Genomic DNA, 24,672 nt, shown 5'->3' with positions numbered 1-24,672 from the left:
AGAAAAAAGCCAACATCCTTTAATAATAGAAATTCTCAATAATTATGTATTAAAAAGTTACATTTCAGCCTGGCATGGTGGCATACACCTGTAATCCCAGCACTCTGTGTGTCTGAGGCCAGATGATCAAATTTAAACCCCTCAAGCCCAGCCTGAGCAACTTAGCAAATTAGTAAGATCCTATGTCAGAAGTTAAAATTTTAAAAAGCTTTCAAAGTTTAAAAAATTACACTGAAAGTGTAGCTCAGTGCAAAGGCCCTGGGTCCATTTTCCAGTATCTATCACACACACACACACACACACACACACACACACACACACAAAGAACTGTATATCAATATATATGACAAGCTCACAGCAAGCATATTCAATGATGACAAGTTGAAAGATTTTCCTCAAAGATAAAAGAAAGACAAGAATGCCAATTCTTACCACGTCTATTCCATATTAGTACTAGAAGTCCTAGCCAGAGTAATTAGGCAAGAAAAAGAAACAATTGAAACCCAGAATTTTAAAAAATGTTAAATTTTCACTGTTAGCAGATGATATGACCTTATACATATAGAAAACCCTAAAGATTCCACCAAAAAACTTTTAGAACTAATCAACAAATTTGATCAAGTTGTAGAATTTTAAAAAAATCAACATTCACAAATCAATAGCACTTTTATACACATGAACACCCAACTGTCTGGAGAAGAAATCAATAGTCACATATACTATAGCATCAATAAAAATAAAATACTTATGAATAAATTTAGTCAAGTTTTTGAAGTACCTATACACTAAAGTTGTAAGACATTGATGAAAAAAATTTTTAAAAGCACAAATAAATGGATCAGAAGAATCAGTATTGTAAAAAAGTCCATACTACCCAAAACAATCTAGAAATTCAATGCACTCCCTATCAAATTCCAATGACAGTTTTCATAGAAATAGAAAAGCCTAAAATTTGTACAGAACCCAGAAGAGCCAAAGAAAAACACTGCACACAGTCAAAGCAATCTTAAGCAACCAGTAATTGAAAAGCCATTATGACAGCTTTTTAACTACAGGCATTACATCACCTGATTTCAAAAATACTACAAAGCTATAATTGTCAAAATGACATTGTACCATCATAAAAATAGTCATAGGGAGCAATGGAACTGAACACAAAACTCAGAAATGCATTCACACACAATCAACTGATCTTCAACAAAAATCTAAAGAACATACACTGGGAAATGGGTAGTCTCTTCAACAAATTGTGTTGGAAATTGTCTATATTAACATGCTGAAGAAAAAAACTGGACTCATCTCATGCCAAATACAAAAATTAACTCAAATACACTAAAGACTTAAACACAGTATCCAGAACAATAAATCTACTAGAAGAAAACTTAAAATAATCAGCTTCTTGAGATTAGTCTGGGCAATGATTTTTTTATATGACCATAAAAACAGGCCATAAAAGCAAAAACAGATAAATAGGATTGCATAAAAACAAAAAGCTTTTGCAGGACAACAAAGATAATCAACAGATTACAGACACAGTCTATTTTGTGAAAATATTTGCAAACTATATATCTGATAGGGGGCTAATATCTAAAACATATAAGAAACACAATTAAATCAATACTAGAAAAATAAACCTGACTTTAAAATAGGCAATTAGAACCAAGTATAACTTGTGCCCATAATCCCAACACTCAGTAGTGTGAGGTAGGAGGATTCCTGTAAATTCAAGGCCAATCTGGGCTACATAGCAAGAATCTCTCAAAAGTAAATAAATAAATAAACAAACAAACAACTCAAGATAAATGAATTAAAGAGGAAAAGAGCAAAGAAGCTGTATACATATTTCTCCAAAACAGACATACAAATCACCAACAAACATGTAAAAAATGCTCAATCACTGATCATCAATGAAACACAACTTAAAATCACAGTGAAGTACAACTTCAGATCTCTTAGAATGGCTTCTATCAAAAAGAGAAAATTAACAAGTGGTGACAAGAATGTGGAGAAAAGGAAATCTTTGGACACTGTTAGGAGAATGTAAATTGGTACAACCATTATGGAGAATAGTATAGGAGTTCCTAAAAATTAAAAATAATGTTACTATATCACTCGACAAGCACACATCTAGATGAATATCCTAAGGGAATAGAATCACTATCTTGAAAAGAGATCTGCACTCCCATGTTCATTGTGGAATTATTCACAATAGCCAAGACACACAATCTGGACTGATCAACAGATGAATAAACAAAAAAAATGTGCTACACATGCATGCAGTGTAGTACTGCTAAGTCTTAAAAGTAGGAAATCCTTGTATTTGCCACAACATAGATGAACCTTGAAGATATTATGCAAAGAAAAATAAACCAGGCACAAGAAGACCAATCTTGCATGATCTCTCTTCAATGTGAAATCTGAGAAAGTCCAACCCACAGAAACAGATTATAAAATAGTGGCTACTAGGGACTGAAAGATGGAAGGGAATGGTTTCAAAAGGTATAAAGTTTCAATTAGGACAAGTAAGTTCTGGAGATCTAAAACAAGGGATATAATCACTAATACTATATTACATACATGAAATTTCCTAAGAGAGTAGATTTTAAATGTGACCACAAAAAAGAAAAAGATAATTTTGTGAGGTGATGTATATGTTAGTTGTCTTTATTATTATAAGCATTTCACAATGTATATTTACATCAAAACACCAAGGTCTGCAGGCATAGCTCCTTGATAGAGTCCTTGCCTGATATTTAGGAAGCCTGAGTTTAATCCCCCATACCACAAAAAATAAACAAAAATCCTTTCATGTTGTACTCCATAAATAATACAATTTTTATTTAGCAATTGTATCTTAATAAAGCTAGGAAAAAAGACTTTACCTGTGATTATATCTTTCTGTTAACATCTAAAGTAAGTAGATTATACCAAAGAGTGTCCCAAAAAGATATTTGACAAATAAAAGGAGAAAAATCAAAATGAGCTACTATAGCCCTTGATTTCATATGAAACAAAAACAAGAAAACACAAAAGGAAAAAAAGAGAGGTAGAGAGAGAAGGAAGAAGACAGGGAAGGAGGGAGAGAGGTTGCTCTGTTATCAACCAGGGAATGATGAGCCAAATTCTGTACTGTGGAGGGTGGAGATCTGAACACTGAGAGATACCACATCTCAAGAGAAGGGTACAGCTATGGATCTGCTTCTAAAAACCAGATGTCTGGTACCACATACCATGAACAATCATTATTTCTTAAATAAGTTATTGTCCCTTTGGGGTCATTAATAGACAGTTAAAGGAAAAAAGATAGGAATCCTTATTTTTATTCACCAGGATCATTTGGACCACACTATGACAGATACTAAGTTATTTAAAATTTTATATAATGAATAATTTGATGATTTTTATTGAAGCTCTCTAGAATTTTTGGCACCCCAGAGTTGTGGTGACAATCACAAGCATTTATTAGAGTATTCCTTGAATTATTACAAAATTGCAGATCAAATTTATTACAAAATTGGACTTTAACAATTTTGTAGTAGAGTTTCTTCATTATTTGCAAAAGGGCCTTAGATCTGCAAATGGTCAGCCAGCCAATTAGTGCCCAAGCAGGGTAAGAAGACCAGTTATTTCAGCTCCCATCCAATGGTTTTTCCACAGCTAAGCTGCAATTTCTAATATGACTTCATTTTCATGTAATAAAGTTATAAGACCCTGTAGTATCCCTGAGAAATATCTCCAAATGGTTAATTTTATCACATTTTTAAGAAATGCTTTAAAATATTAAAATAAATACAATATTTTAGGAAGATAGAAAGCAAGCTTAATTTTGTAAAAGACGAAGCATTTTCACTTCCTATTTGTAATTTACATTGTATATTTTAAATGGAGACAAAAAAAGGAGATGGTACATGTTTCCCTGTTTTTTTTAATAATCTAAAGCAATGGAATTCTCAATTTAAATCTGTTCATCCACAGTTCAATCAGTTGAGGAAGTGATACATTGTAAGGACAAACACTCCAGATGTCCAGTCTGCTCCAACTGGCTATGTGACCTTGAGTATTGATGTCTCCTCTGTGCATTTCAGTTTCTTCATCTGTACAATCAATAGATTGCACTAAGTCAATTTTTAGATGGTCAAACAAACCTGGGAAACAAAACTGGTCCCTTTCCTCCATACTTCTGAGATCCCTTCTAACTTTTGAAATATAATAAAGCTAAACATATAATTTCAAGTGGGAAAAAGGAATTGGTATAATTATTAGCACAACTAAGATTATTTGAAATGCATATTCTGTGCAAAGGATCACTGCCATGATCAACCCTATATTCAAGTATTAACTGAAGCACTTATTTAGAAGAACAGTTGGATTTCCCATGATTACCATCATTGCCCCAAACAATGTCAGTATATGGGTTACTACTCCTGCCTATACTCAAAGCCCAGGAATCTGAGGGTATCTGAGAACACTTAAGGACACTACTCTGCTCTCAGGAACATGCACATAATGAGCCACAGTTATCTAAGAATGACTTAACTACTCAACCACGCATGCTCGGCATGGCCAAGGTCATACAGCAGGTGTTTTGTCTCTCCATGTCCTGGTAAGCAGAGAAGACACTATAAATGGTATGAACTAGAGAACAATGTAACCTTTTGAAAGCTGTGTTTGCTGTGCTTTCTATGTAGCTATAACTATTGTTTTGATGAAAGAATAGACTCAGCTCTTGAGCTTGGAGCTGCAGCTCCAGCTCTACTCTGCTCTGATGCTGCCCTGATACTGATAATTGTCTCTGTGTGTGTTGTTCTTATTGGGGAATTAATGAAATCACTCACGAAGGACTATATGGACTGAACAGACCCCTCTCCAGGTGCCTTCTGGGGAGGCCTGGAGGCTCAGCCTTGGCCCTCACACACTACATGTGGAAAATATAAATATATCACAAGTTTCTAGAGCTATTATTTTATTATCAATATTTTAATCAACCATAAAGGTAGTCCTGCTGCTTAGCACTGCACGAGTGAAAACAACCCAGAGCAATCAGCCCACAAATCAAAACTCTCTTCTCAGAGTTTCCAGGGTATTCACTTCAAAACCATTTTGATCCTAACTTTTGGATAGTTGAGTAACCAATGTTCCTGTATCATGGGTATGAGTATAAATGACTCAGAGAGTCACCAACTCCCCAAAACAGGGTAACAGTTATGTACCACAAGCATCAAATAAAATAAAAATAAAAAGACTCAAAAAGTCACTCTGCTTATTCACATGTCTTAGTTACTTTCCTCATTGCTGGGACAAAATATCTGGTACCCACAACTTAAAAGGAGTGGTTTGTTTTGGCTTATATTTCAGTCTTTAGTTGGCTGGCTCCCAGGAAGGATGGCATGGCAGAAGCACATGACCAGGGAGAGTTGCTCAGACATGGCAGACAGGAATGACAGAAAGTGAAGGGAAGAGCCAGAGAGAGAGATACACCCTTCCAGGACACATATGTCCCAGCACTTCAGACCAGACCAGGCCCCACCTCTTGAGATCAATTCAGCCATGAGCCCCATAATACAATCACTTTCCAGAAGCCCTGCCTATTAGCACATGAGGCTATTGGGGAATATCTAGACATAAACCATAGCAACAAAAGAAATATATTCCATTTTCATGGTGCTTATATGCTAGATGGGGAGAGATAAAATAAACAGTATATATAAAAATAAGTGAATCATTATTTTCAAAGGCACTTTAGCCAAAGAGAGAGAGAGAGAGGGAGAGGAAGATGGGGGATGAGTCAAGTAGCCTGTCTTGGAGAAGAATTTTACAGGCAGAGGGAGGAGACAGGGCAAGGGCATATTTGATTTATTCAAAGAATAAAAGGACTAGGAAAGAGACAAAGTCATCGTGCTCTTGTTCTCATGAAAATTATAAAATTTCATCTTCAAGCTGAATTTCATATTTTAATATTTTCATTTAAAATGAAAATTATAAGGCCTACTCTACAAACTTTACTAGAGTTATATATTTATCAAGAAATAAAAAGTTAAAATTCTTCTGAAAATTTAAGACTTATCCCAAAACCATGATCTCTGATTCTTATGCATTTTTAGTCTCCCAACCCCTACAAACATATAATTGGTAATAAGCTGTTGTATGATATGCAAATATGCCATTTAATAGAGATGATATCATTATATAGAAATCAACTAATATGTTCATTTTAGAAATTTAGAGATGAAGCACAAAGAGATTTGTTATTCCGACAAGGAAAAATTGCAAGATTTATAGTTCACATGAAAGCATTCATTCTTTCTGAAATGTCACAGTCCCCTTCGCATTTATTACATTGTTTATTTCAATAACTTTTTTCCAGAAATTGAAGCAATTGTGATGATTGTACAATTTACATGGCATTTCTCTGGATTAATATCACCAAAAAACCAAGAGCTGTCTAGAGGTAGTACTTGTTTTATGAAAGAAGGATCAGAAAGCCTTCCCCACAATAGACATTTCTGTCCCTGCCTTGAGAAAAAATGAACCATGACATCAAGAATTTACATATAACATAAAACATGGGCAACCATACCTTTCCCAGCTGGTCCTTTTTGACGAATCCAGTGGCAGCTGCAATGTTCCCTGCTCCCTCCACTGTCTTCTGGGCTACTGCTGTCACCCCTGTTACCACTGCGCCTCCAACATTCGTCACCTGTTCTTTGGTCTTCTCGGCCACTGGAGTAAATAAAAAAATAATGAATTAAATTATGGTAGAATGACAATGACTAATAATTCTACTTCCATCTGCCTTCCACTTCTACACATGTATATTTACACACATCATAAACAACACAGAGGGATCAGAAGAAACAAAATCTACATTTCTTCTAAGTGAGCTTAGTGTAGGCAAACATTGAATCTTTGCTAAGAGAGTCCATTGCAATTATCCAGATAGTAGGAGGTTTTTCTTACCTAATCACCATGAACATATAGCTATGAATGGTTTGGTCTTGGTGTATGTTAAGGACTGTGTAGAGAAAGCTTACAGGTGCACTTACAGTCAAATCAGTCGCAGCATGAAATGTATTTCTTTCAATTTGAATTCCATTTTCTTGATCTCATTCAGAAAGTTCACTTTCACTACTTTTGTAAGTAAGATAATAAATACTACTTATGAGTTGAACAGCTCCAATCCAAGAATCTGAAATTTGAAATGCCCACAATGTCGGAAAAAATTTTCACTTTCTGTTCCTCAGACAAAAGTCTACTATCTCAAATCTATAAAGAAATTTTAAAAAATCAGACCTCCCAAATTTAAACACCCAATCCAAAAATAGGCATCTAAAATGAACAGACATTTCTCAGACAAAGAAGTAAAAGCAGCAAATAAACATTTGAAAAAAATTTTCAACATCACTGGTCATTCGAGAGATGCAGATGAAAACAATGCTGAGATTCTACCTCACTCCAGAAAGAATGGCTGCTATCATGAAATCAACCAATAACAAATGTTGGTGGGACTGTGGGGAAAGAGGAACCCTGCTCCACTGCTGGTGGGAGTGTAGACTGGTGCAAGCACTTTGGAAATCAGTATGGAGATACCTCAAAGAACTAGGACTGGAAGTCCCATTTGACCCAGCTATTCCCCTGCTGGGGATCTTCCCCTAAGAATTAAAAGAATCATACCACAGTGATATATGTGCACCCATGTTCATAGTAGCACAATTTGTAATAGCTAAAACTTGGAAGCAGCCCAATTACCCATCAACTGGAGACTTTTATAAAACAGAGTACTACTCTGACATAAAAAATGAGAAATTAGAGACATTTATAGCTAAATGGATGCACATTGAAGTGATACTCTTAAGTGAAATAAATAGGACACGCATGTGTAAATACCCAATAGTTTCTCTAGTGTGAGAAACTGAACGTGTAAAGAAGGACTAAAAGTTATAATAGATAATGTGAAATAGGAAGAAAAGGGGCAAAGGGGAAGGGGAAGTGCGAGGGGTAGGGAAAAGGAAAGAAGGGAATGGAACTAATATGAGAAAATTTATGGAAACAATGTCTTTGTAAATAGGGAGGAATGGAGGGGTTGAAGGGAGAGCAGGGGAAGGGGAAAATAAGAACCAAGTAAGATTATATAAAGGTGCAAATTTACAATGATGAATGTCATTATATTGTATACCTAAAATGTACCAATAAAATTAATTTGAAAAAAACTAAAAAAATAGAAAGTTTGCTTTTCAGTCAACTGAAGCGTTTGATGAAAAATGTACCTAAAGACAAGAGATTCAATTCTTTAAATAATTCTCAGGTCAATACAGAAGTAGACCAATCTGTCTTCATTTAATCCTCTATAACATCTGTACCCACAGATCCTGAGTTTCTCCATCTCTTATCTACATTTATGTCATGCTTGCCTTTTCATTTTGCCACACAACTCATTCTTTGCTTTGTCCTCTAGGCTTCGAAAATTTTTGCTTTTGAGAGACACTCTCCTAAACAGACATTTCTTGTTGTGCATTGTACTCTCCAGATCTGCCTCAGTCTGAGGAAACCAGAGTTACACTGTGCCAGCCATCATGGGCTTTTCGCGTGGTTATTACACTGCCCAGATTCCATATCACCAGTTGGAGAGGACAATGATCAAACAGTGTAGGCAAAGAATTTTGTTTTGAAATGGTTTACTTAGGAGAGGTTCACTCTTTAGTTCAGGCACTGTTGGGATGCCTGAAGTGGTCAGACAACCTAAAACCAGAAAGTGGCCATGGCAGCTGCTGCTCTGTGCACATCCTTTGGGCTGGAACTGTACAGTTCAGTGTCTGACTCCCTGACACTTCAAGGGCAAGTCTGACGCCCCGAGCAGCAATGGCTAGTCACAGTTCAAGTTCAGTTTAAATGCCACTGAAAAGCTGTGCTGGCAATTTTATGTTTTTAAACATTCCTAGAATGTTGATCCTTTAAAAATAGTAAATTATATGTGTCAACTTGTCACTTTTTTCCAAAGACATGAATACAAAGTTTTGTTTGAGATGAAAATTTTCTTGTCAAAACTCTCAAAGCAAGACAAAAATAGGCTTTGATTTTTTTACAGACTCAAAGATTTTTCTGCCAGCCATGAATTTTACAGTATGTAGATATCCTTTATGTATGTATAAATTTTAATTTTGTTTTAACACACATACACTGCACAGTATTATATACTATAATCTCACTAAGTTTTATTATTGTAACAATAAATAAATTAGTTACATTTCAAAATGACAGAGTTTATAGGTAACAATAAGAGACATATTTTAAAAGACTGATTTCTCTAATAGGTTTCTCATTGACCTTGAAACCCTTTTCCTTCATTTAGGACCTTTTAGACCATCTCTCTGTCCATTGACGTTTCACAACAAGGGGAAAAAAGACAAGTTTAATGAGTTCATTTTGAATTTAATAAATTGTATTTATTTTTTTAAAGGAATTCCTTATAACTAGAATTAAAATAGATATTTCCCTCCTGTACTCAAAAGAGACTATAATATTTTGAATTTGCTTATATTTTTCCCATTGTACCAGTTTTTCCCAGTTTGGTATACAGAGCTTCTCTGGGCAGAAGCCTTTATTTCTCCTCTGTTTATTTAGGGAACTCAATTCCTTTGTTAAAGCCCAGCTCAAATGCCACATTCCCTGTTAAAAACCTCTCCTATCAACAAGTGCCTTTCTTTGCCCTCCTATGATCTCATAAAATTTTATGTATCTCTCTCAGGTTAAGCTTTTACATTGCACCATAATTATTCATTCAACAAAGTATCTGCTTACCTCCACCCACCCTATTTTGACTCCTTTAAATCCTGCTTTATTATTCTTCATATTATCTTATAATAGATATTCAAAAAATACTTTGGAATTTCCCTAAAAAATTTTGTGTCTCTCTATAAAGTATACATTAATTTCAAGAATTAGACTTACATTTGATTCTTAGCTCAATTAAAGGTAAAATTTCAAAAAACAAATGTGGCATTTTCATAATAGATATACAAAATCTAACTTCTGACATTAAATGAAATTATAAAATTAATAAGATCTAGCTTCGATTTAGTATATAAATGATAGGTAAACAATATACTGAGAATATTAGATCATTACATGTTGAAAATTTGCTTTGATATGATAAATTTCTGTAAGAATTTAAACTTTCAGAATGTCTCCAATATTAGGAATTTCTTTTATATCATACTTGTATGAAAAAACAAGTAAGCTTATATATCATCATTTCTAAAGTTTCTTCAAAGATTTATCTTTTAGTAATTCAAGTAAATATATTTTTATATCGTGCTTTAACATGATACATTAAGTTGACAACTGATATAATTTCCTAGAAGTCAAAAAGCCAGGAGTCAGGGTGGAGATTTTGGATTTTCTAACCAGGAGAATTTATTTTCTTTGATTTTTTAGATAAAAAAGTCTTGGCCTAAATTTACTGAAGTCTACATTTCTGCAAAACCGTTACTGGGATAAATTATGGGGAATTTAAATGTTCTTTTAACAATAGTGAATTTTATGTACCATATAATTAGTTTCTTGCTTTCTTAAATAATGACTAATAGCAATAACAAATATTTATTTAGCAGTTATGATGTACCTATAATAAATATTTTAAATCTAGCATAACAAGAAATCAGTTAATTATCATAAACTTACTTATCCCCATAACTGGAATTTTGATTTTATATTAAATAGCTTTATTCAACAAGTTAAGTCATTCACTTATCTGATATGGAACAGGAATGGTCCTTATTGCAGGTTATCAAATGATCAGACTAATTATAATAGCATATCTGATATTGTACTTGTGACATTTAATCTTGATTGTCAGGCTGACTGGCATGAGATTAGTCAAGCACTCTTCCAAGTGTGTTTGGGTGGGTCATGCATACTTGATCTTAGGGACAATATCTGGCTCCTAGCCCAGTTCTTCCCATTTCTTCTTTTGTGTTCTACTTCCCAGTTGCTGTGAAGTGAACAGTTTTGCTCCCCACACCCTTCCACCCTCACATTTCTGCCTTGGAGCCAGCTGACCATAGACTGAACTCTCTAAAACTGTGATCTAAAATAAACCTGTTCTCTCTAAAGTTGAAAATATTGGGTATTTTGGGCCAACAACAAGAAAGCTAACCAATACAGTACCACTGTCAGAGTCCTGGTCTGGTACAGCTGCACATATTTTCTACGCCCAAAACACAGTGGCCTTGCTGCCTAACAATAACTCCCATAGTTTTCTATGAAACATTAGTTTTATTTTTACCCTGTATTTAGCGAAAGAAAGTTTCAACAGTCAAGTAAGTTTGAAGAACTCTGGATTAAAATATGTTACCAAAATATTTTTACTGTAGAACAGCTTAGATTCTCTAACATGCTGAACATAGAATGGAGTATGTAAAGTGTTGTAAAATTATGAAACATGAATGTAGGCTATTGTCCTCAAGAATATTTGTAAAATGTTACTTTATTATAATCCCCCTACACACACACACACACACACACACACACACACACACAAAAAAAAAAAAAAAACCTCATTTACAATATGGTGTTCTGGAGAAGACTAAAAGTCACCAAACTTGTTGACAGTTATTCTTGCAGCTCATCTCCATTATATCCATTAGAAAAAAGTATTAGTTAGAGTCTTCATTTTAGCCACTGGCTCTGAAACCCTGCCACATGCTGTCCTCTTTCTAAATCACATGGCTTCACTTTCAGCTATCATAGTGGAGCCCCATTTATCTAAGTTAAAACTCTTCAGATAGTATACTCTCCACCTCTGCTATCCAGTTCTTATTAAAATCTTGCTTAATATCATTCATAGAAGGCTCCTAGAAGGCATCAAAGTACACTTATTTGCCAAGCTCTCTGCATTATATATTGCATTGCAACCGAGCAAATGAAAGCTACATAATTACTTCTAACACAGTTTTTACAAAAAAAAAAATGTGCATTAAAAAAGACATGAAATGCTTTTCTTCGGTATTGTAAAAATGTTGCTCAAGAAAGGTCCACTCTAAGGAAATAAGTAACACTTGAATAATCATATTATTTTCTTTCAGTTTTCTAATTTTTTTGTATATTAGTTTACTTAATTCTTTCAGAGACAAGGAAATTAAATCACACAGAAGTTACAACCCTGACAGAAAATCACACAGTTGATAAAGTATAACCAGAAATTTGAGCCTAAGAGACTAACACCAGTGATTATGCTCCCAATCACAATACCGTATTAATACTCTCATTTCACTTTCACCATTTCACTTTTATAACTCTATGATGTAGACATGTTATTTTTATGAAGGATTATTATGTTTAATGCTTTCTGATTATATGAATCAGATATTTGATTAAATCTCTGGTTTCACATACTTAAGAAATAGAGTATGGCACAACATAGAACTCAATTGTCAACTCTGTGGGATAATTTGTTAAATTTTTATTCTACTTCAATGTTTTAAAAAATTTTCAATACTGTGAATTGAACTGAATCCAGAGTGTTTGCACTGAGCTACACTCTTGGCTTTTTTTATTTTTTGTTTTGAAACAGGGTCTCACCAAGTCCCTAAGTTGCCCAGGCTGGGCCTGACTCCCCAGAGTACAGGTATTACAGGCATGTGCCACAATGTCCAGTTCTTCTTTCTTTTTTTATTTATATCACTGTCATCATCATTTTCTTCATCCTCACCTATACCATTACTTTCATCATTATTGCTCTTTGTTTATTGCAAATCTCCATACACACCTGTTCAGAGTCCTGGTAACATTAGCCCACATGGAGCTAAATATAATAAATGATTTATAATCATTCCAAAGGTATTTTCTAAAATGCACTGTGAATCATAAAGTATTATAATCAGTATAGATTATGATCAGAATACAATATTCCACAGAAAATTTTACTTTAATCCTTCAGAAAATGATCACTCTTACATTTTTATTTATGATAATTTAGTTAATTTTAGGTCAGAATATTCAAATGACCAAATACTAAAAATTAAACATAGTGGGTCAGCTCAAAATCATCATTCTTGGCAAGTAAATCTACGCATTATTTATCATAAGTATTCATTTTAAAATGCTTGAAAAATAAGTTTAAACCAGATCAATGCTCCTTTAGAACATTTCTCTTTATGCACAGTGCTTATTGACAATTACATTTTGGATGATCCATGCTCTGGCCACACTTGTTGTCACTTGACATTATACCCTCCCTGCATATAATCCTCTTGGGACTTACCTGTCGTCACACCATGAACCACTCCCTCCTTGGTTTTGGAGCCTGTAAAAACAAACAAATGCAAAACATAAGTCTCACGCTGTCCTTAGGTTGCTGGTTAGCCAGTTTGAAATACAACTAATTAAAAATCTCTATCTGCAGAAGCCCATATATAATGATATCCTCAGAGGGAAAAAAAAAACAACCTAAAAATAAATAAACTAAGGAGATCCAGTAAGCACCACAACAAATAGAAGAGAACAAAGCTAACAGGAGAGCTCCCAATTCATATCAATGTTTTAGGAGGAAGCAAGGGTGGGAAAGGTTCAGCAATGGGCACCAAGCTGCAATCAGATAATAATAAGAAGTTCTAGGGTTGGGGATTTATTTAGCTCAGTGGTTCTGCCACCTGCCTCGCAAGCACAAGGTCCACAGTTTGATTCCTGGTACAAAAAAAAAAAAAAAAAAAAAGAAGTTCTAGCTTGCTGTTGCTGAGTAAGGCGATTGGAGCAGACACTATGTACTGTATATTTCAAAAAGTTATTGGAAGGGGAATTTGAGTTTTCACCATAAATAACAGAAAAGTTTGAGGAGCTAGACATGTGTAACCTGATCACACAGGGTATACATGTATCAAACATCACAAGTATCCATTAATGTGTACAATGTTTGCGTTTTATATGTATCAGTTAAAAACAAATTTGATTTTTAAAAGAGATTTTAACACAAAATGATGACTTTTTATTCCATCGATTCCCACATCACATATCAACTTACATGACGTGGGCAGGGGCAGGGCATGATATAACACTGTGGCTTAGTGAGGAGATTTTAGACCCAAACTCGAAGCTGAAAAAGCTCAGCACAGTTGAGAGATTAGTTAGTACATGAAACAAAACAGAAAGGAGAGGAAGAAAGGCGCTAACATTTGTCAAATCCCTATTATGTAAAAGCCACTATTATACATCATCTCATTTAATCCCTTTACATCCATCTAATAGATGTGTATTATTCTCATTTCATGTATGAAAAAATTTAAAATCTAGTTCAATGATTTGCCTAATGTTGCATATTACATATGTAATAATAGGCTACAGCAACAATCAAACTTTGCATGTAAGAATTTCCTCCAATCCTTGACCATTACTCAATTTCCCATACTTATTATATATGCTATTATATATGTTATTAAAACTAAGTTTATTAATATTTTAGTCATGGCCTCTCTAATGGATTTTTCACTAACATTCACACCAGCTTTTTAATTTAAATGTTTTCAAAAAATTAACAACAGATTTGACATTTGATTGTAAGCTATCTTACAATTCAAATAATGGATTTCTTTTGAAACATAAAAGAATATAAGGAAATGACATAAAATCTGAGAATGAGTTAAACTTATAAAGGGATAGCAAGATAATTACAAATCTTCACTTTTCAAAGGCACTAAGGTTTCAACAATCCCTATGGAACACGTAAGAAACAAATATATGCACTTTTCAAACTAAAGGAGAAAAAATATGAGGGGACCTTAGAGCATAATTACCTAAATGAAAGTGCTAGTTAAAAATGCTGATTATTAAGTCAGAGCCCAAGTATTCAATAAATGCAAAGTAAAATTATTTGCATTTTAATAGCCCTCCTGATCTCACACAGGTAATTCATGGATCAAATTTTGAGAAACATTGACGTGAAGTAGTCCTAGTAGTTTCAGATTTATTTAAAATGTGGAAGTACATTTTATTATCTGAATGATATCATCAATAAGATAATCTAAATTATCACATTGAAAATATTCATTGAATATTTTTCAACATATATAAATAGGATAGTAAGTCAACTCTGTATGCACTATATTATATTAACTTACATTTTATAAAATAGTCAAGTAAAGTTTCTACATTTAATAAAACAATTAAATATATTTAAAAACTTTCAATTTGAATATAAAGGCCTTCAGTACAAATGAAACAAAGTAAAGCTTTGTAGTTAAGAATGTGAGCTTTGGATTCCGATCGTCAATCTTCATGTTAACCCCCCAAAATCAAACGTACATCACTGGCTTAATGTGATGATCAAAGCAAATAATTCACATAAAAATTCTTAAGATGGTGTCTAGTACCTTGCACATTTTGGTAAGTGATAACTGTCATTCTTCACATATAAAGTTTGTAAAGTGTTGTTCAGTTTAAACCACAGAAAAAAATCACCAAGTCATATGTGTATGTAAGTAAAAAGGTACAGTTGCTTAAATATGTTAAAGTACATGTCATAGTATTTTACACATTAACATATATGTTATATGTGTGTATTTTACAGGCAACACTTACCTTGTTTGGTACTATGATATTGTAAAATGTGCAAACTGAGACAAAACTAAATAATCTTAATAATCAATAAGAAATATTATCAGTAAATCAGTGATAAAATGTTGATTGTTTCTTGACCTTTAAAAAATTTTGTCAAACTATTAAAAATTCTTAGCCATGTATAAATGTAAAGAGAAATAAAAGTATCAATTTAATAGTAAAAATAGTATTATTTCTTATGCTGAAACTTAAAATATTAAGAATTAAAGTGTTTTACTTCATTATAAAATGTATCAAGAGTAGTCCTTCTCACTGCATAACTTCCGGTGTGGACTGGACAGCTCTTGTATGTCTCATTAAGCTGGCGTTCTCCTGGCTGAGTGCGGATCAGCTTTCACACTGCTACCCTTTGCACTATGAGAGTCATGATTTACCCCTGAGGGTCCCATCGGTTTGCAGTGTTTGGTGGGACCACTTTGTCTGATCCACTGCTGCCTGCATCTGTCATTCTTCCCATTTTTGCTGGCACACTTCCCTTTAGAGCATACCAAGGACCTCCTGAACTGCAGTAGTGACCTCATCACCAAGGTCCACTATTTCTCCTGTAAGTCAAATTATGTTTGATTTCAATTTTACTTCAGTATTTTCACTTCTTTTCTTTGCTGCACTGTGATCTTTGATAGCCAGTTTCCTCTTTCTCTCATGGACTTCTGTGAAATATCTCATGGATTTTACCACCAGGAGACAAAGAGGCAACACAACTAAGAAGATGCTGTCTGTATGAACTGAATGACAGTTGTGAAATGATTAATCACTGACAAACATTTAAGAAGTAATATATTCACTGATTACAATGTGTTTCTGATATTCGTGTAATGACTTGGAGGTTGAAGAGCTAGCAGTAAAGTTTGTACCTTATGCAATTGCTCTCAGCTATGTACTGTGACAACAGAAATTTAAGCTATGTTATTAGGGGAATGGTGTTACTTAACTATGGTAGCCAGAATTTGTGTATACTAGAACAATATCTAGTGAGAATAGCTTATATTTAAGAGAATATTTCTCATCTCTACCCCTTCCCCCCACTCCTGTACCTATATTTTAAAAACAAAAAAAGTAGGGGAAAGAAATGTTTAATTGTTGGTTTGATTTTTGCTCTCTGCCTCAGTAGTACCTCAGATTTTGATCTCTGGTTAAATCATGGAACCACGGAACGTATCTTAAATCAAAAGCAAGCAAGAATTCTAATGATGTGCCATGTATCGAACCAATGACTTGTTATTTGCTATCACAGTTGTTCAGCAGCAGTCTATAATTGATGATAAACATTTAACTTATGAGAAATTTCCAATTAATGAGCTATAGTTGCAAAATAAGTGCCAACTGGCCATGGTAATAGCAAGATAATTGAAACTGAAAAGACTCCAGAGCTGATGACTTCCTTGAGCTGAGGTCGCCCTCCACCATCCTGTCTTGTCTCTCACAACCTCACAAGGGTACAGAGTGGAGAGGGTCACAAGTAACATTGGGACTTGCAAGAATTGTTGCATGTGTTCCATTGACTTTCTCAATTTGATAAGGTGAAATATATATTTTTTGACTTGAGAGTTTAATATTAATCACAGTGATGATTGCTGCTTATTGAGCAGAATGATACTGAAGGAGTTTTGAAGATCATTATTTTCTTGCATTTATTAATATGCTTGAAGTAATTTTTCTGTTTTTGAATCTAAATCTTAATGTATAATTTCTGAGCAACATGACTGAGATTTTGCTCAAATAAGTTGAAGTATATTGATTGAAAATTTGTGTATACAGATTTCACAAAGGGAGAAAAATATATAAAAGGCACACGGATTATTATGGTAGTTCTTCTATTTGTTAAAAGGTAGTTGCCAAATACCTATTCTTATAAATGAATGGGATTACTTATGAGGCTTCTCTCAAACATCTTCATGCATAAGTACAATTATAAAACTTTCTTTAATCATTCCTAATCTTCCAAACTAATTATTGATGATCATTTTTGTAAAGAAGAATGAAAGGATGAGAAATCATGTTGACAACATAATTGTTCTGCTGGAGAGTTTATCTGATAATAATTACCACGGTTCCTATATACAAAAGTTTGCTTATTTAATCTTATATCCTGCTTTATTGTGACTTTCTCACAAAAACTTGGCAAAGTAGTATTTTTCTAAATCGTATTTTGTTTTACCAATGAGGGAATACTCAGAGATATTAAATAACTTCTCCAAGACATTAATGGTAAGATTGGACTCACGCTGAACTAAAACTCAGGTTTATGGGACATCCAGTCCATATTTTTTCCACTTGACCAATAAGCAGTCAAACACAGCCTACTAGTTAATTCCAGCACACCATCTGTTTTGGTAAATAAAATTTTATTGAAACTATTACATTGTTACTGTCTATGGTTGCTTTCACACTTCAACAACAGGTGTGAGTAGCTGAGACCAGTATATTATGATCTACCATATTTGCTATCTATATGTTCATCATTTAATTAAACTTCAGCACATAACCAATAAATAATTTATAAAAAATACTGTGGCAAATATCATGATATATATTGAAAACTATTTTCTAAAAATTGATGTGTAAACAAATCACAATATTATATAATCACCTAATATCAAAAAACAATTAATTTCTGAAAAATAAAATCATTCTTTCCCCAAACTCCTAGTTAACAGTGAAAACAAATAAGTACTCCAGATGATGAAATCTGTTCATTACCTAGAAAAGTGCAATGTATTAAATTAATATTCAGTACATTCTGAGTTTGTTACAAACTAATGGAGTAAACATTAGCAATTTAAAGATATCCTTCTCAGCACTCTCCGAGGCTGAAACAGGAGAATCACAAGTTGGAGCCCAGCCAGCGCAACTTAGTGACTTAGTGAAACCCTGTCTCAAAAATAAATAAATAAATAAAGGTTAAGGGAATAGCTCAGTGTGAAGGCCAAGGGTTCAATCCCCATATACACAGACACACACACACACACACACACATTCTTAAAAATACAAAGTTATAAAATAACTGAAATCAAAGAATAGTTGGAAGCCTATAATTTCAGAACTTGAAAAACTGACAAAGAGACAGTATTAACCTGTATGTCACAGATTTTACATCTCATATTTCATCTACAAATACATAATTCACAATTTGGAAAAAAATACCCTTAAAATTAAGTCACCAATTTTTCTCTTTTAACACTCACTTTAGATTTTTTGAAAATATTTTTTAAGGAAAGGAAAGAAGGCGTAAATGAAGCTTGGTGGGATGATTCAGTCAACATAAATAAAGCAGAATCTATGAAGAATGAGAAAAAAGTGATCTGCTATGAATTTTGATGAGAAACACCAGTAAAATCATTCCAGATAAAAGTTCTTTCCTGCTGATCTATGTTGGAGAGGCAGCAGAGCTACTTTCACTCCACCACATGCCTGTTATCCGTGCCTCCCAACAAGCTCCTCCTCCACCTTCTGCTCATCCTGTGACTTCTCTTGCCACACCGGCCTCAGAGAATGAGGAAGAGCTCAGAGGAGCAGAGGAGAAACAGGAGACCAACAGTGGGTTGCCTGTGTGTGCACGCATATGTTTCTATTCCTTCCCCCAAAGAATTTGAAGTGGTTTGTAAAATAACACAACACAGTTCACAATACAGAATGTACTGGTGTATGCATCAAGGTAGCCACTTAGGGGAAAAAAGGTAGTAAGTATCAATTTCATGATTTATTACGTGTGTAATTTGATAAATGAACTATGGAAACATTTCTGACATATTAGTAATAGCAACCTCAAGCCCTTTCTTGAACACTTAGTCCCCAGGGTTCCCCATGAATAAGTGATGGGAAAGAATAACTCTACCAAAGACTAATCCATCCTTACCATTTCAGGGCCAAGGTAGGTTTCTCTTTACACACCAGGGGACCATACCAAACTCTCAATTTTAAAACCAGAATACATTCAGAGTAGCAAATATTATTCCTGATAAAAGAAATCAAAATCCCATGAATGATCTTGAGCTAAAGAATATTCTTGATTATTCTTTAAAAGATTTTGAGTTTCAAAAACTATCTTCCAAAATATAGTCACTGATGCACAGCAATATTCATTAAAAAAAAGAAATGAAAAGTCCTAAACATTGTACCAAAATGAAATAATCTGGAAAAATATAAGATTGTCCCCATTTTTTACTATTAGCTAAAATGTACACATTCATATTCTTCTACCTACACACACCTATAACTCATCCCATCCTCTTGGCAAGTGATGATGGAGACATGAATCGATGGAGAAATATCAGCATTTAGAACATCAATCATCCAACCTGCCAATCATGAGTAAATACCAAGTGACACTCGGGTTACCTACCTACATAGAGAACACCCTCTTTCGTCTTCCCCGCTGCTTCTGCCACACCCTGCTTGGTTTTCTCAGCAGCAGCCACAACTCCCTCCTTGGCCTTTGAAAGTCCTTTCATGAATACATCCATGGCTAATGATCACCTTTACACCACACTGGAGAACACAGAACACTTCAAATGAGAACATTTGGGTAAAAGAAAACAAGATTAAAACACCCAGGTAAAAAGCAAGCTAAAATATCCAGAGAACCTCTAAGACTATGAGATTAAGTGTACCCTGATTTCAACCACTGGACACAGCAGCCCTTTTTAGCTTTTGCATTAAAAATGTAACAATTCCCATCCATCTTGGCCAGTGAAAGTCTAGCCACCCAAACACGGATTAGGATGATTCATTAGCGAACTGTTCTTGCTGCATTTCAGAAGTGCAGTTGCATGAAAAGATGGGCCTCTCTTTCAACTTCTGGGGGTCTGAAAGGTGACAGTAAAGTTAGAAGCACGTTTGGAAGAAAAAACACAAAAAAGACAGGGACCTGGGTGCCAGGGCGGGGCTTCCTTAAAATGAACCCCAGAAAGGCGCTTCCTGGTGGATCCCAGAGAGGGGAGAGAAGAGTCCTGGTCGCTCTGGCTGTGGTTCTGGCTGTGGCTCAGGCCGACAGCTACCCCAAAGACTCTTGTTCAATTAGGCAAATATCCACTCTACACAGCTATATACACCTACACCGAGCTGGCGCTGTCTACACCCGCGGGCAGGCTCCAGACCAACGGCTGGGGGTGAGGGGTCAACCTCAGCTGCACCTCAGTAGCTGGCCCTGCGCCCCACGCTTGTTAACCCCTCAGCACCTGTTGGCGTGCCTTCCCTGCGCTTCATTTAATTATTCGTTCCTCACTTTACACAGAACCAAGAAAGCGGCCTGCAGAGGAGTAATTAACAGAGAAATTAAAGTTCACATTCCATCCAGCATTCTAGCGTTTCCGCTAGAAAAGGCTTACTCCGGAGATGCCGTCTGACCTCTCAGCTTTTAGAGAGAAGAGGAGAGACTGGAGGACAGCCAGTCCAATTTACTTTGCTCCAGCCAAGCAAGGGACCCGCGCCTGCCGTGAGGGACCCCGAGCCCCGGGTCCTCGCTGCACCCAGCCCTCCGGGGCACGGCGATCCTCTCGCAGGGCCCGCTCAGATCTCCAGGCACTCACCTGTGTGCCTCTGTGTCTCCAGAACTCCGGTTCCTCCAACTCCTTAAAAAAAAAAAAAAAAAAAAAAAAAAAAATTAAACAATTTCCAAATATTCCAATGGGTGGAGGGGGGCAAGGAGCGCGCAGGAAGGGCGGAGGCGGCACCGGGAGGGGGACCGTCCCCAGGGGCGGCTGCCGTCAGCGTCAGCCCGAGCTGAGGCTGGGGCGTGGGCGACAAACCAGGACCTGTCGTCGGGTCGCCGCTCCCGCGCCCGCCCGAGACCGCAGGAGGACCCCGCGTGGGGACGGGGGCTGCATCGCGAGGGCGCCCCGAGCCCGCGCGCACCTCTCCCTCCGCGTCGCCGCTGTCGCTGCCCCTGCCTCGCGCAGCCCTCGCAGTCCCGGGCCTCCTCCTTCCCTCGTCTCCCGCCCCCACAGCGGATTTGTCAGCGCCTCTCTCCGCCTCTCCTGCGCGCCTGCCGCGGCGCGGGGAAGGGGTGGGGACGGGGTGGGGATGCGGTGGGGTAGCAGGTTGCGCCTCTGACTGTAGTCGCCTTTCGGCATGGGGCGGGTAGGGGCATGTGGCTCCAGCTGGGTCCTGGGCGATCCGGGTCGTTGGCTCTGAGCTGCTGTGGCTCCCTCTTCCCACCCCCGCTCCCTGTCTCCGCGTTTTCCCCGGATCCTAGGGGACCCCCCGCCCCGCCGCGGTCAGAGTCCACCCAAGGGAACCTGGAGGAGGGCCGGGGACCTAAGGCAGTGAGCGCCTTTGGTGGGCAGCTGGGACGGTATGAGCACTGGAGCACGTTCCCCGGGCCTCGGGCACAGCGTTACGGGTCGCTTTTGTTCGAACCCCCTGGGGATGTTCGCAAGCTCTTCGTCTCCTGTGAGCTCGGAAGGGACCGGCGGGTGGCGAGAGGACAACCAAGCGAGAGCTACAGGTCGGGAGAGGGGGTGCAAATCCTCTTCCCACCCTGCATCACCTTTTTCCTTTCCACCAATCAGCGTTTGCCAGAATCTGATTTTTTTCCCATCTCTAGAGCAAGGAATAAATATTCCCCAGCCGTCGAAAACAAACAAGCATAAAGCTTTTCGCTCTCTAAATAAGACTGACTTTCTAGACCCAAAGACTTGGTGTAGGAGCTCAGTGGGGCACGATTTATCCTCCAGGACCCTCCTATCCAATTTCTTCTTCAGCCCCCGTGAAAAGCAGATTCGCACCCCCTCGCCTTTCTGGCTTCTGATTCATTCACGCGCGCTCGGAGCTGGCAGCCCCCGCCCTCCCGCGCCCTGCTCAGCACGAACAGAGACACAAGACACGCGCGAGCTGGGAGACGTCTTTTTATCCCTTAATACACGCTCATTTCTGTCAGAGCTAAGTGGAAAACAGCTGCTCCTGGACTCCACCAGGAAGGAAATCCAAGCTCCTCCCTCCACAAAACGCCTTTGCGTGCTTTGCCTGGATTCTAAACATGAGTTGAACCCTGGAAGGGAAAATAAGTTCTTGAAGTATTGTAATTTTTTTTATTTTGTAAGAAATATACTTTCTCTGATCCTTGTATTCTGAGTATTTAGGCTCTGAAATTTGAGTAAAAAGGCGTGAAAGTCTATAATGCAACCATCTGAAACCACAAGGCTACAAGAAACAGATTATATACAAAACACACAAGATGTGTGTGTTTGTGTGTGTGTGTGTGTGTGTGTGCGCGCGCGCGCGCGCTACTTAAACACATCCTTGCTGTCTTGCGTTTCCTTTTATAAAATCAGCTTTTGCCTAATGCAGCACCTCAGATTTCGTTTTCTTGGGATAAGGGAGAAGAGGTTGGGCTTGGGGGCGTTTTGCTGTCTGGCTTTGAACTGAACATGTTCTTCTGTTCCCAGTTTTCACTTTTGTAACTCTGAAAGTGAACCTCGATGACCCTGTCACTTCAGTTCAGCATTACAGAAAATACGGCAACACGTACAAAAATAGAAAGAATAAAGGACTCACACAGGGTAGCACCCAACTTCCACAACTTTTCAGTGCGTGGTTAATCGAGGCTCAACTATATGCCCACTCATTCCCAGTAAATTACTATTAAATTCTAAGTTTTACCTATATTTTTTCATCTGTGAACATTTAGTACATATTCGTACAATATAAGAACTATTAAAAGTACCTACAGTAGTATTGGATGATATCTTAGATATAGTTTCTACAGTGAGATGCTCAGATCTTATATGTCCTTTCAAGTCAGTTTTGCAAAATCTGTACAGTGGGGTAGCACCTGCCATTTTGAAGACTTAGACCATTTCCATCACCCCAGAAAACTCCCTTGTACCCTTCTTAGTTGTGCACATTCTTGCAACTTAGAATTTCTTAAAATTGGGATCATATAACATAAACTGTTTCCTATCTTTCTGAATTCTTTTACCCAGCATATGTGTCAGGTTCATCCATGTTATTGCATAAATCAATAGTTTGTTTCTCTTACTGGTTTTTATCATTTCTTTTCATTGTGCCAATAATACTCTTAACCACTGTGACCCCTCACAGCCATGCACCTTGATAGAATATGATGACCATTATTTAATATATCATTTCATCTGACATATTTATATTTTAACATTGACTTCCTCAAGGTCTGGTACTTCAAGTCAAAGGATGAAATAAAATGACAGGCATGTCAGGTCTAATTATCAGACCAGAGAGAATTATATGAGAATGGTTATGATTCTTACAACAGTATAATTCCACACCTTTACAGTGGACCCTTGACTTATGAGCTCAATTCATTTACCAGACTGATTGTAACTCAAGTTGGTTGTATATCTCAAGACTATTTTTCCTGTAAGAAATAATGGAAATACTCATAATACATTCTGAACCTTCCAGAGCACCCCTTAACTAACTTTTCATAATAAAAAAGGGTTGTATAATGTGCATAATTTGCCAAAAACACCAATAATTTTCCTAGTGCATTCACCAAATGTTATAAAATGTGCCTAGTTTACCAGAAACAATAATTTAATTATATACTCACCATTCAAGTTGACATCTTTGGCTTACAAGAAGGGAGGATGAAATGGAAGATGGTTCTTGTTTGGAAGGAGAGTCCCCTTCTGTAAGAACACCGAGAATCCAGCTCTCTGGTGTCCTTTCCCTCCTTGAGAGAGTTTGCAGCCCACTGGGACCTGCTTCTGGCTTACTAGGTCTCAACCTTTTCAGAACTAAAAACTGGTCTAAAGTTGTCTGTTTCTGACTTTTCTTTGACACTGTTCTGTAGTATGACATGACACTGTCATTAAGCAAGTGAATGCAGTGATTGGCTTTTTCTCTAACTGGGTGGGTCTTTTCTACAGATGTTTGTATGTCTTTCCTTTTTTTCAGGATTTCCTTTATTTCAGAAGAAGAAGTTTGCTGCACTGATTGTTGACTCTCTCCTACTCAGAAAGCTCCTCAGCTTCCATTCTCTGTTGCTCAGCCAGAAGTTGCTGAAGTTTCTCTGTAGACAATTCCTGAGTGTTCCTCTGCCAGTTCCTCAACATCACCACATCACCATCTACCTGCAAGCCTATAGAC

The 24,672-nt window shown here is 36.6% G+C and overlaps 1 protein-coding gene across 3 annotated transcripts in view; it reads right to left on the bottom strand.

The window, feature by feature from the left end:
* Snca (synuclein alpha) overlaps positions 1 to 21,923 on the bottom strand; it is a 125,244-nt gene extending 103,321 nt beyond the window's left edge. Inside the window, exons 1-5 of one of the 3 annotated variants that reach the window (XM_004848077.4) lie at positions 21,460 to 21,923; positions 21,135 to 21,176; positions 19,949 to 20,094; positions 13,259 to 13,300; positions 6,578 to 6,720 (exon numbers count right to left, since the gene is read on the bottom strand). In XM_004848077.4, coding sequence (XP_004848134.1) covers positions 6,578 to 6,720; positions 13,259 to 13,300; positions 19,949 to 20,069 — 306 coding nt within the window. In that variant the 5' untranslated portion in view covers positions 20,070 to 20,094; positions 21,135 to 21,176; positions 21,460 to 21,923. Of the gene's footprint in view, positions 1 to 6,577; positions 6,721 to 13,258; positions 13,301 to 19,948; positions 20,095 to 21,134; positions 21,177 to 21,359 lie in introns of those variants that run through there. The other 2 variants (XM_087215771.1, NM_001310293.1) reach the window with 2 other exon arrangements.
* Between the last annotated feature and the right edge of the window lie 2,749 nt (positions 21,924 to 24,672).

The sequence above is a fragment of the Heterocephalus glaber genome, unplaced genomic scaffold (genome assembly GCF_053883595.1).
Source record: "Heterocephalus glaber isolate CG9 unplaced genomic scaffold, H.glaber_assembly_v1.0 deba00001454, whole genome shotgun sequence".
NCBI classification, from domain to species: Eukaryota; Metazoa; Chordata; class Mammalia; order Rodentia; family Bathyergidae; genus Heterocephalus; species Heterocephalus glaber.
The sequence above is the reverse complement of the archived record's forward strand: the minus strand, read 5'-3'. Positions and strand labels throughout refer to the sequence as shown.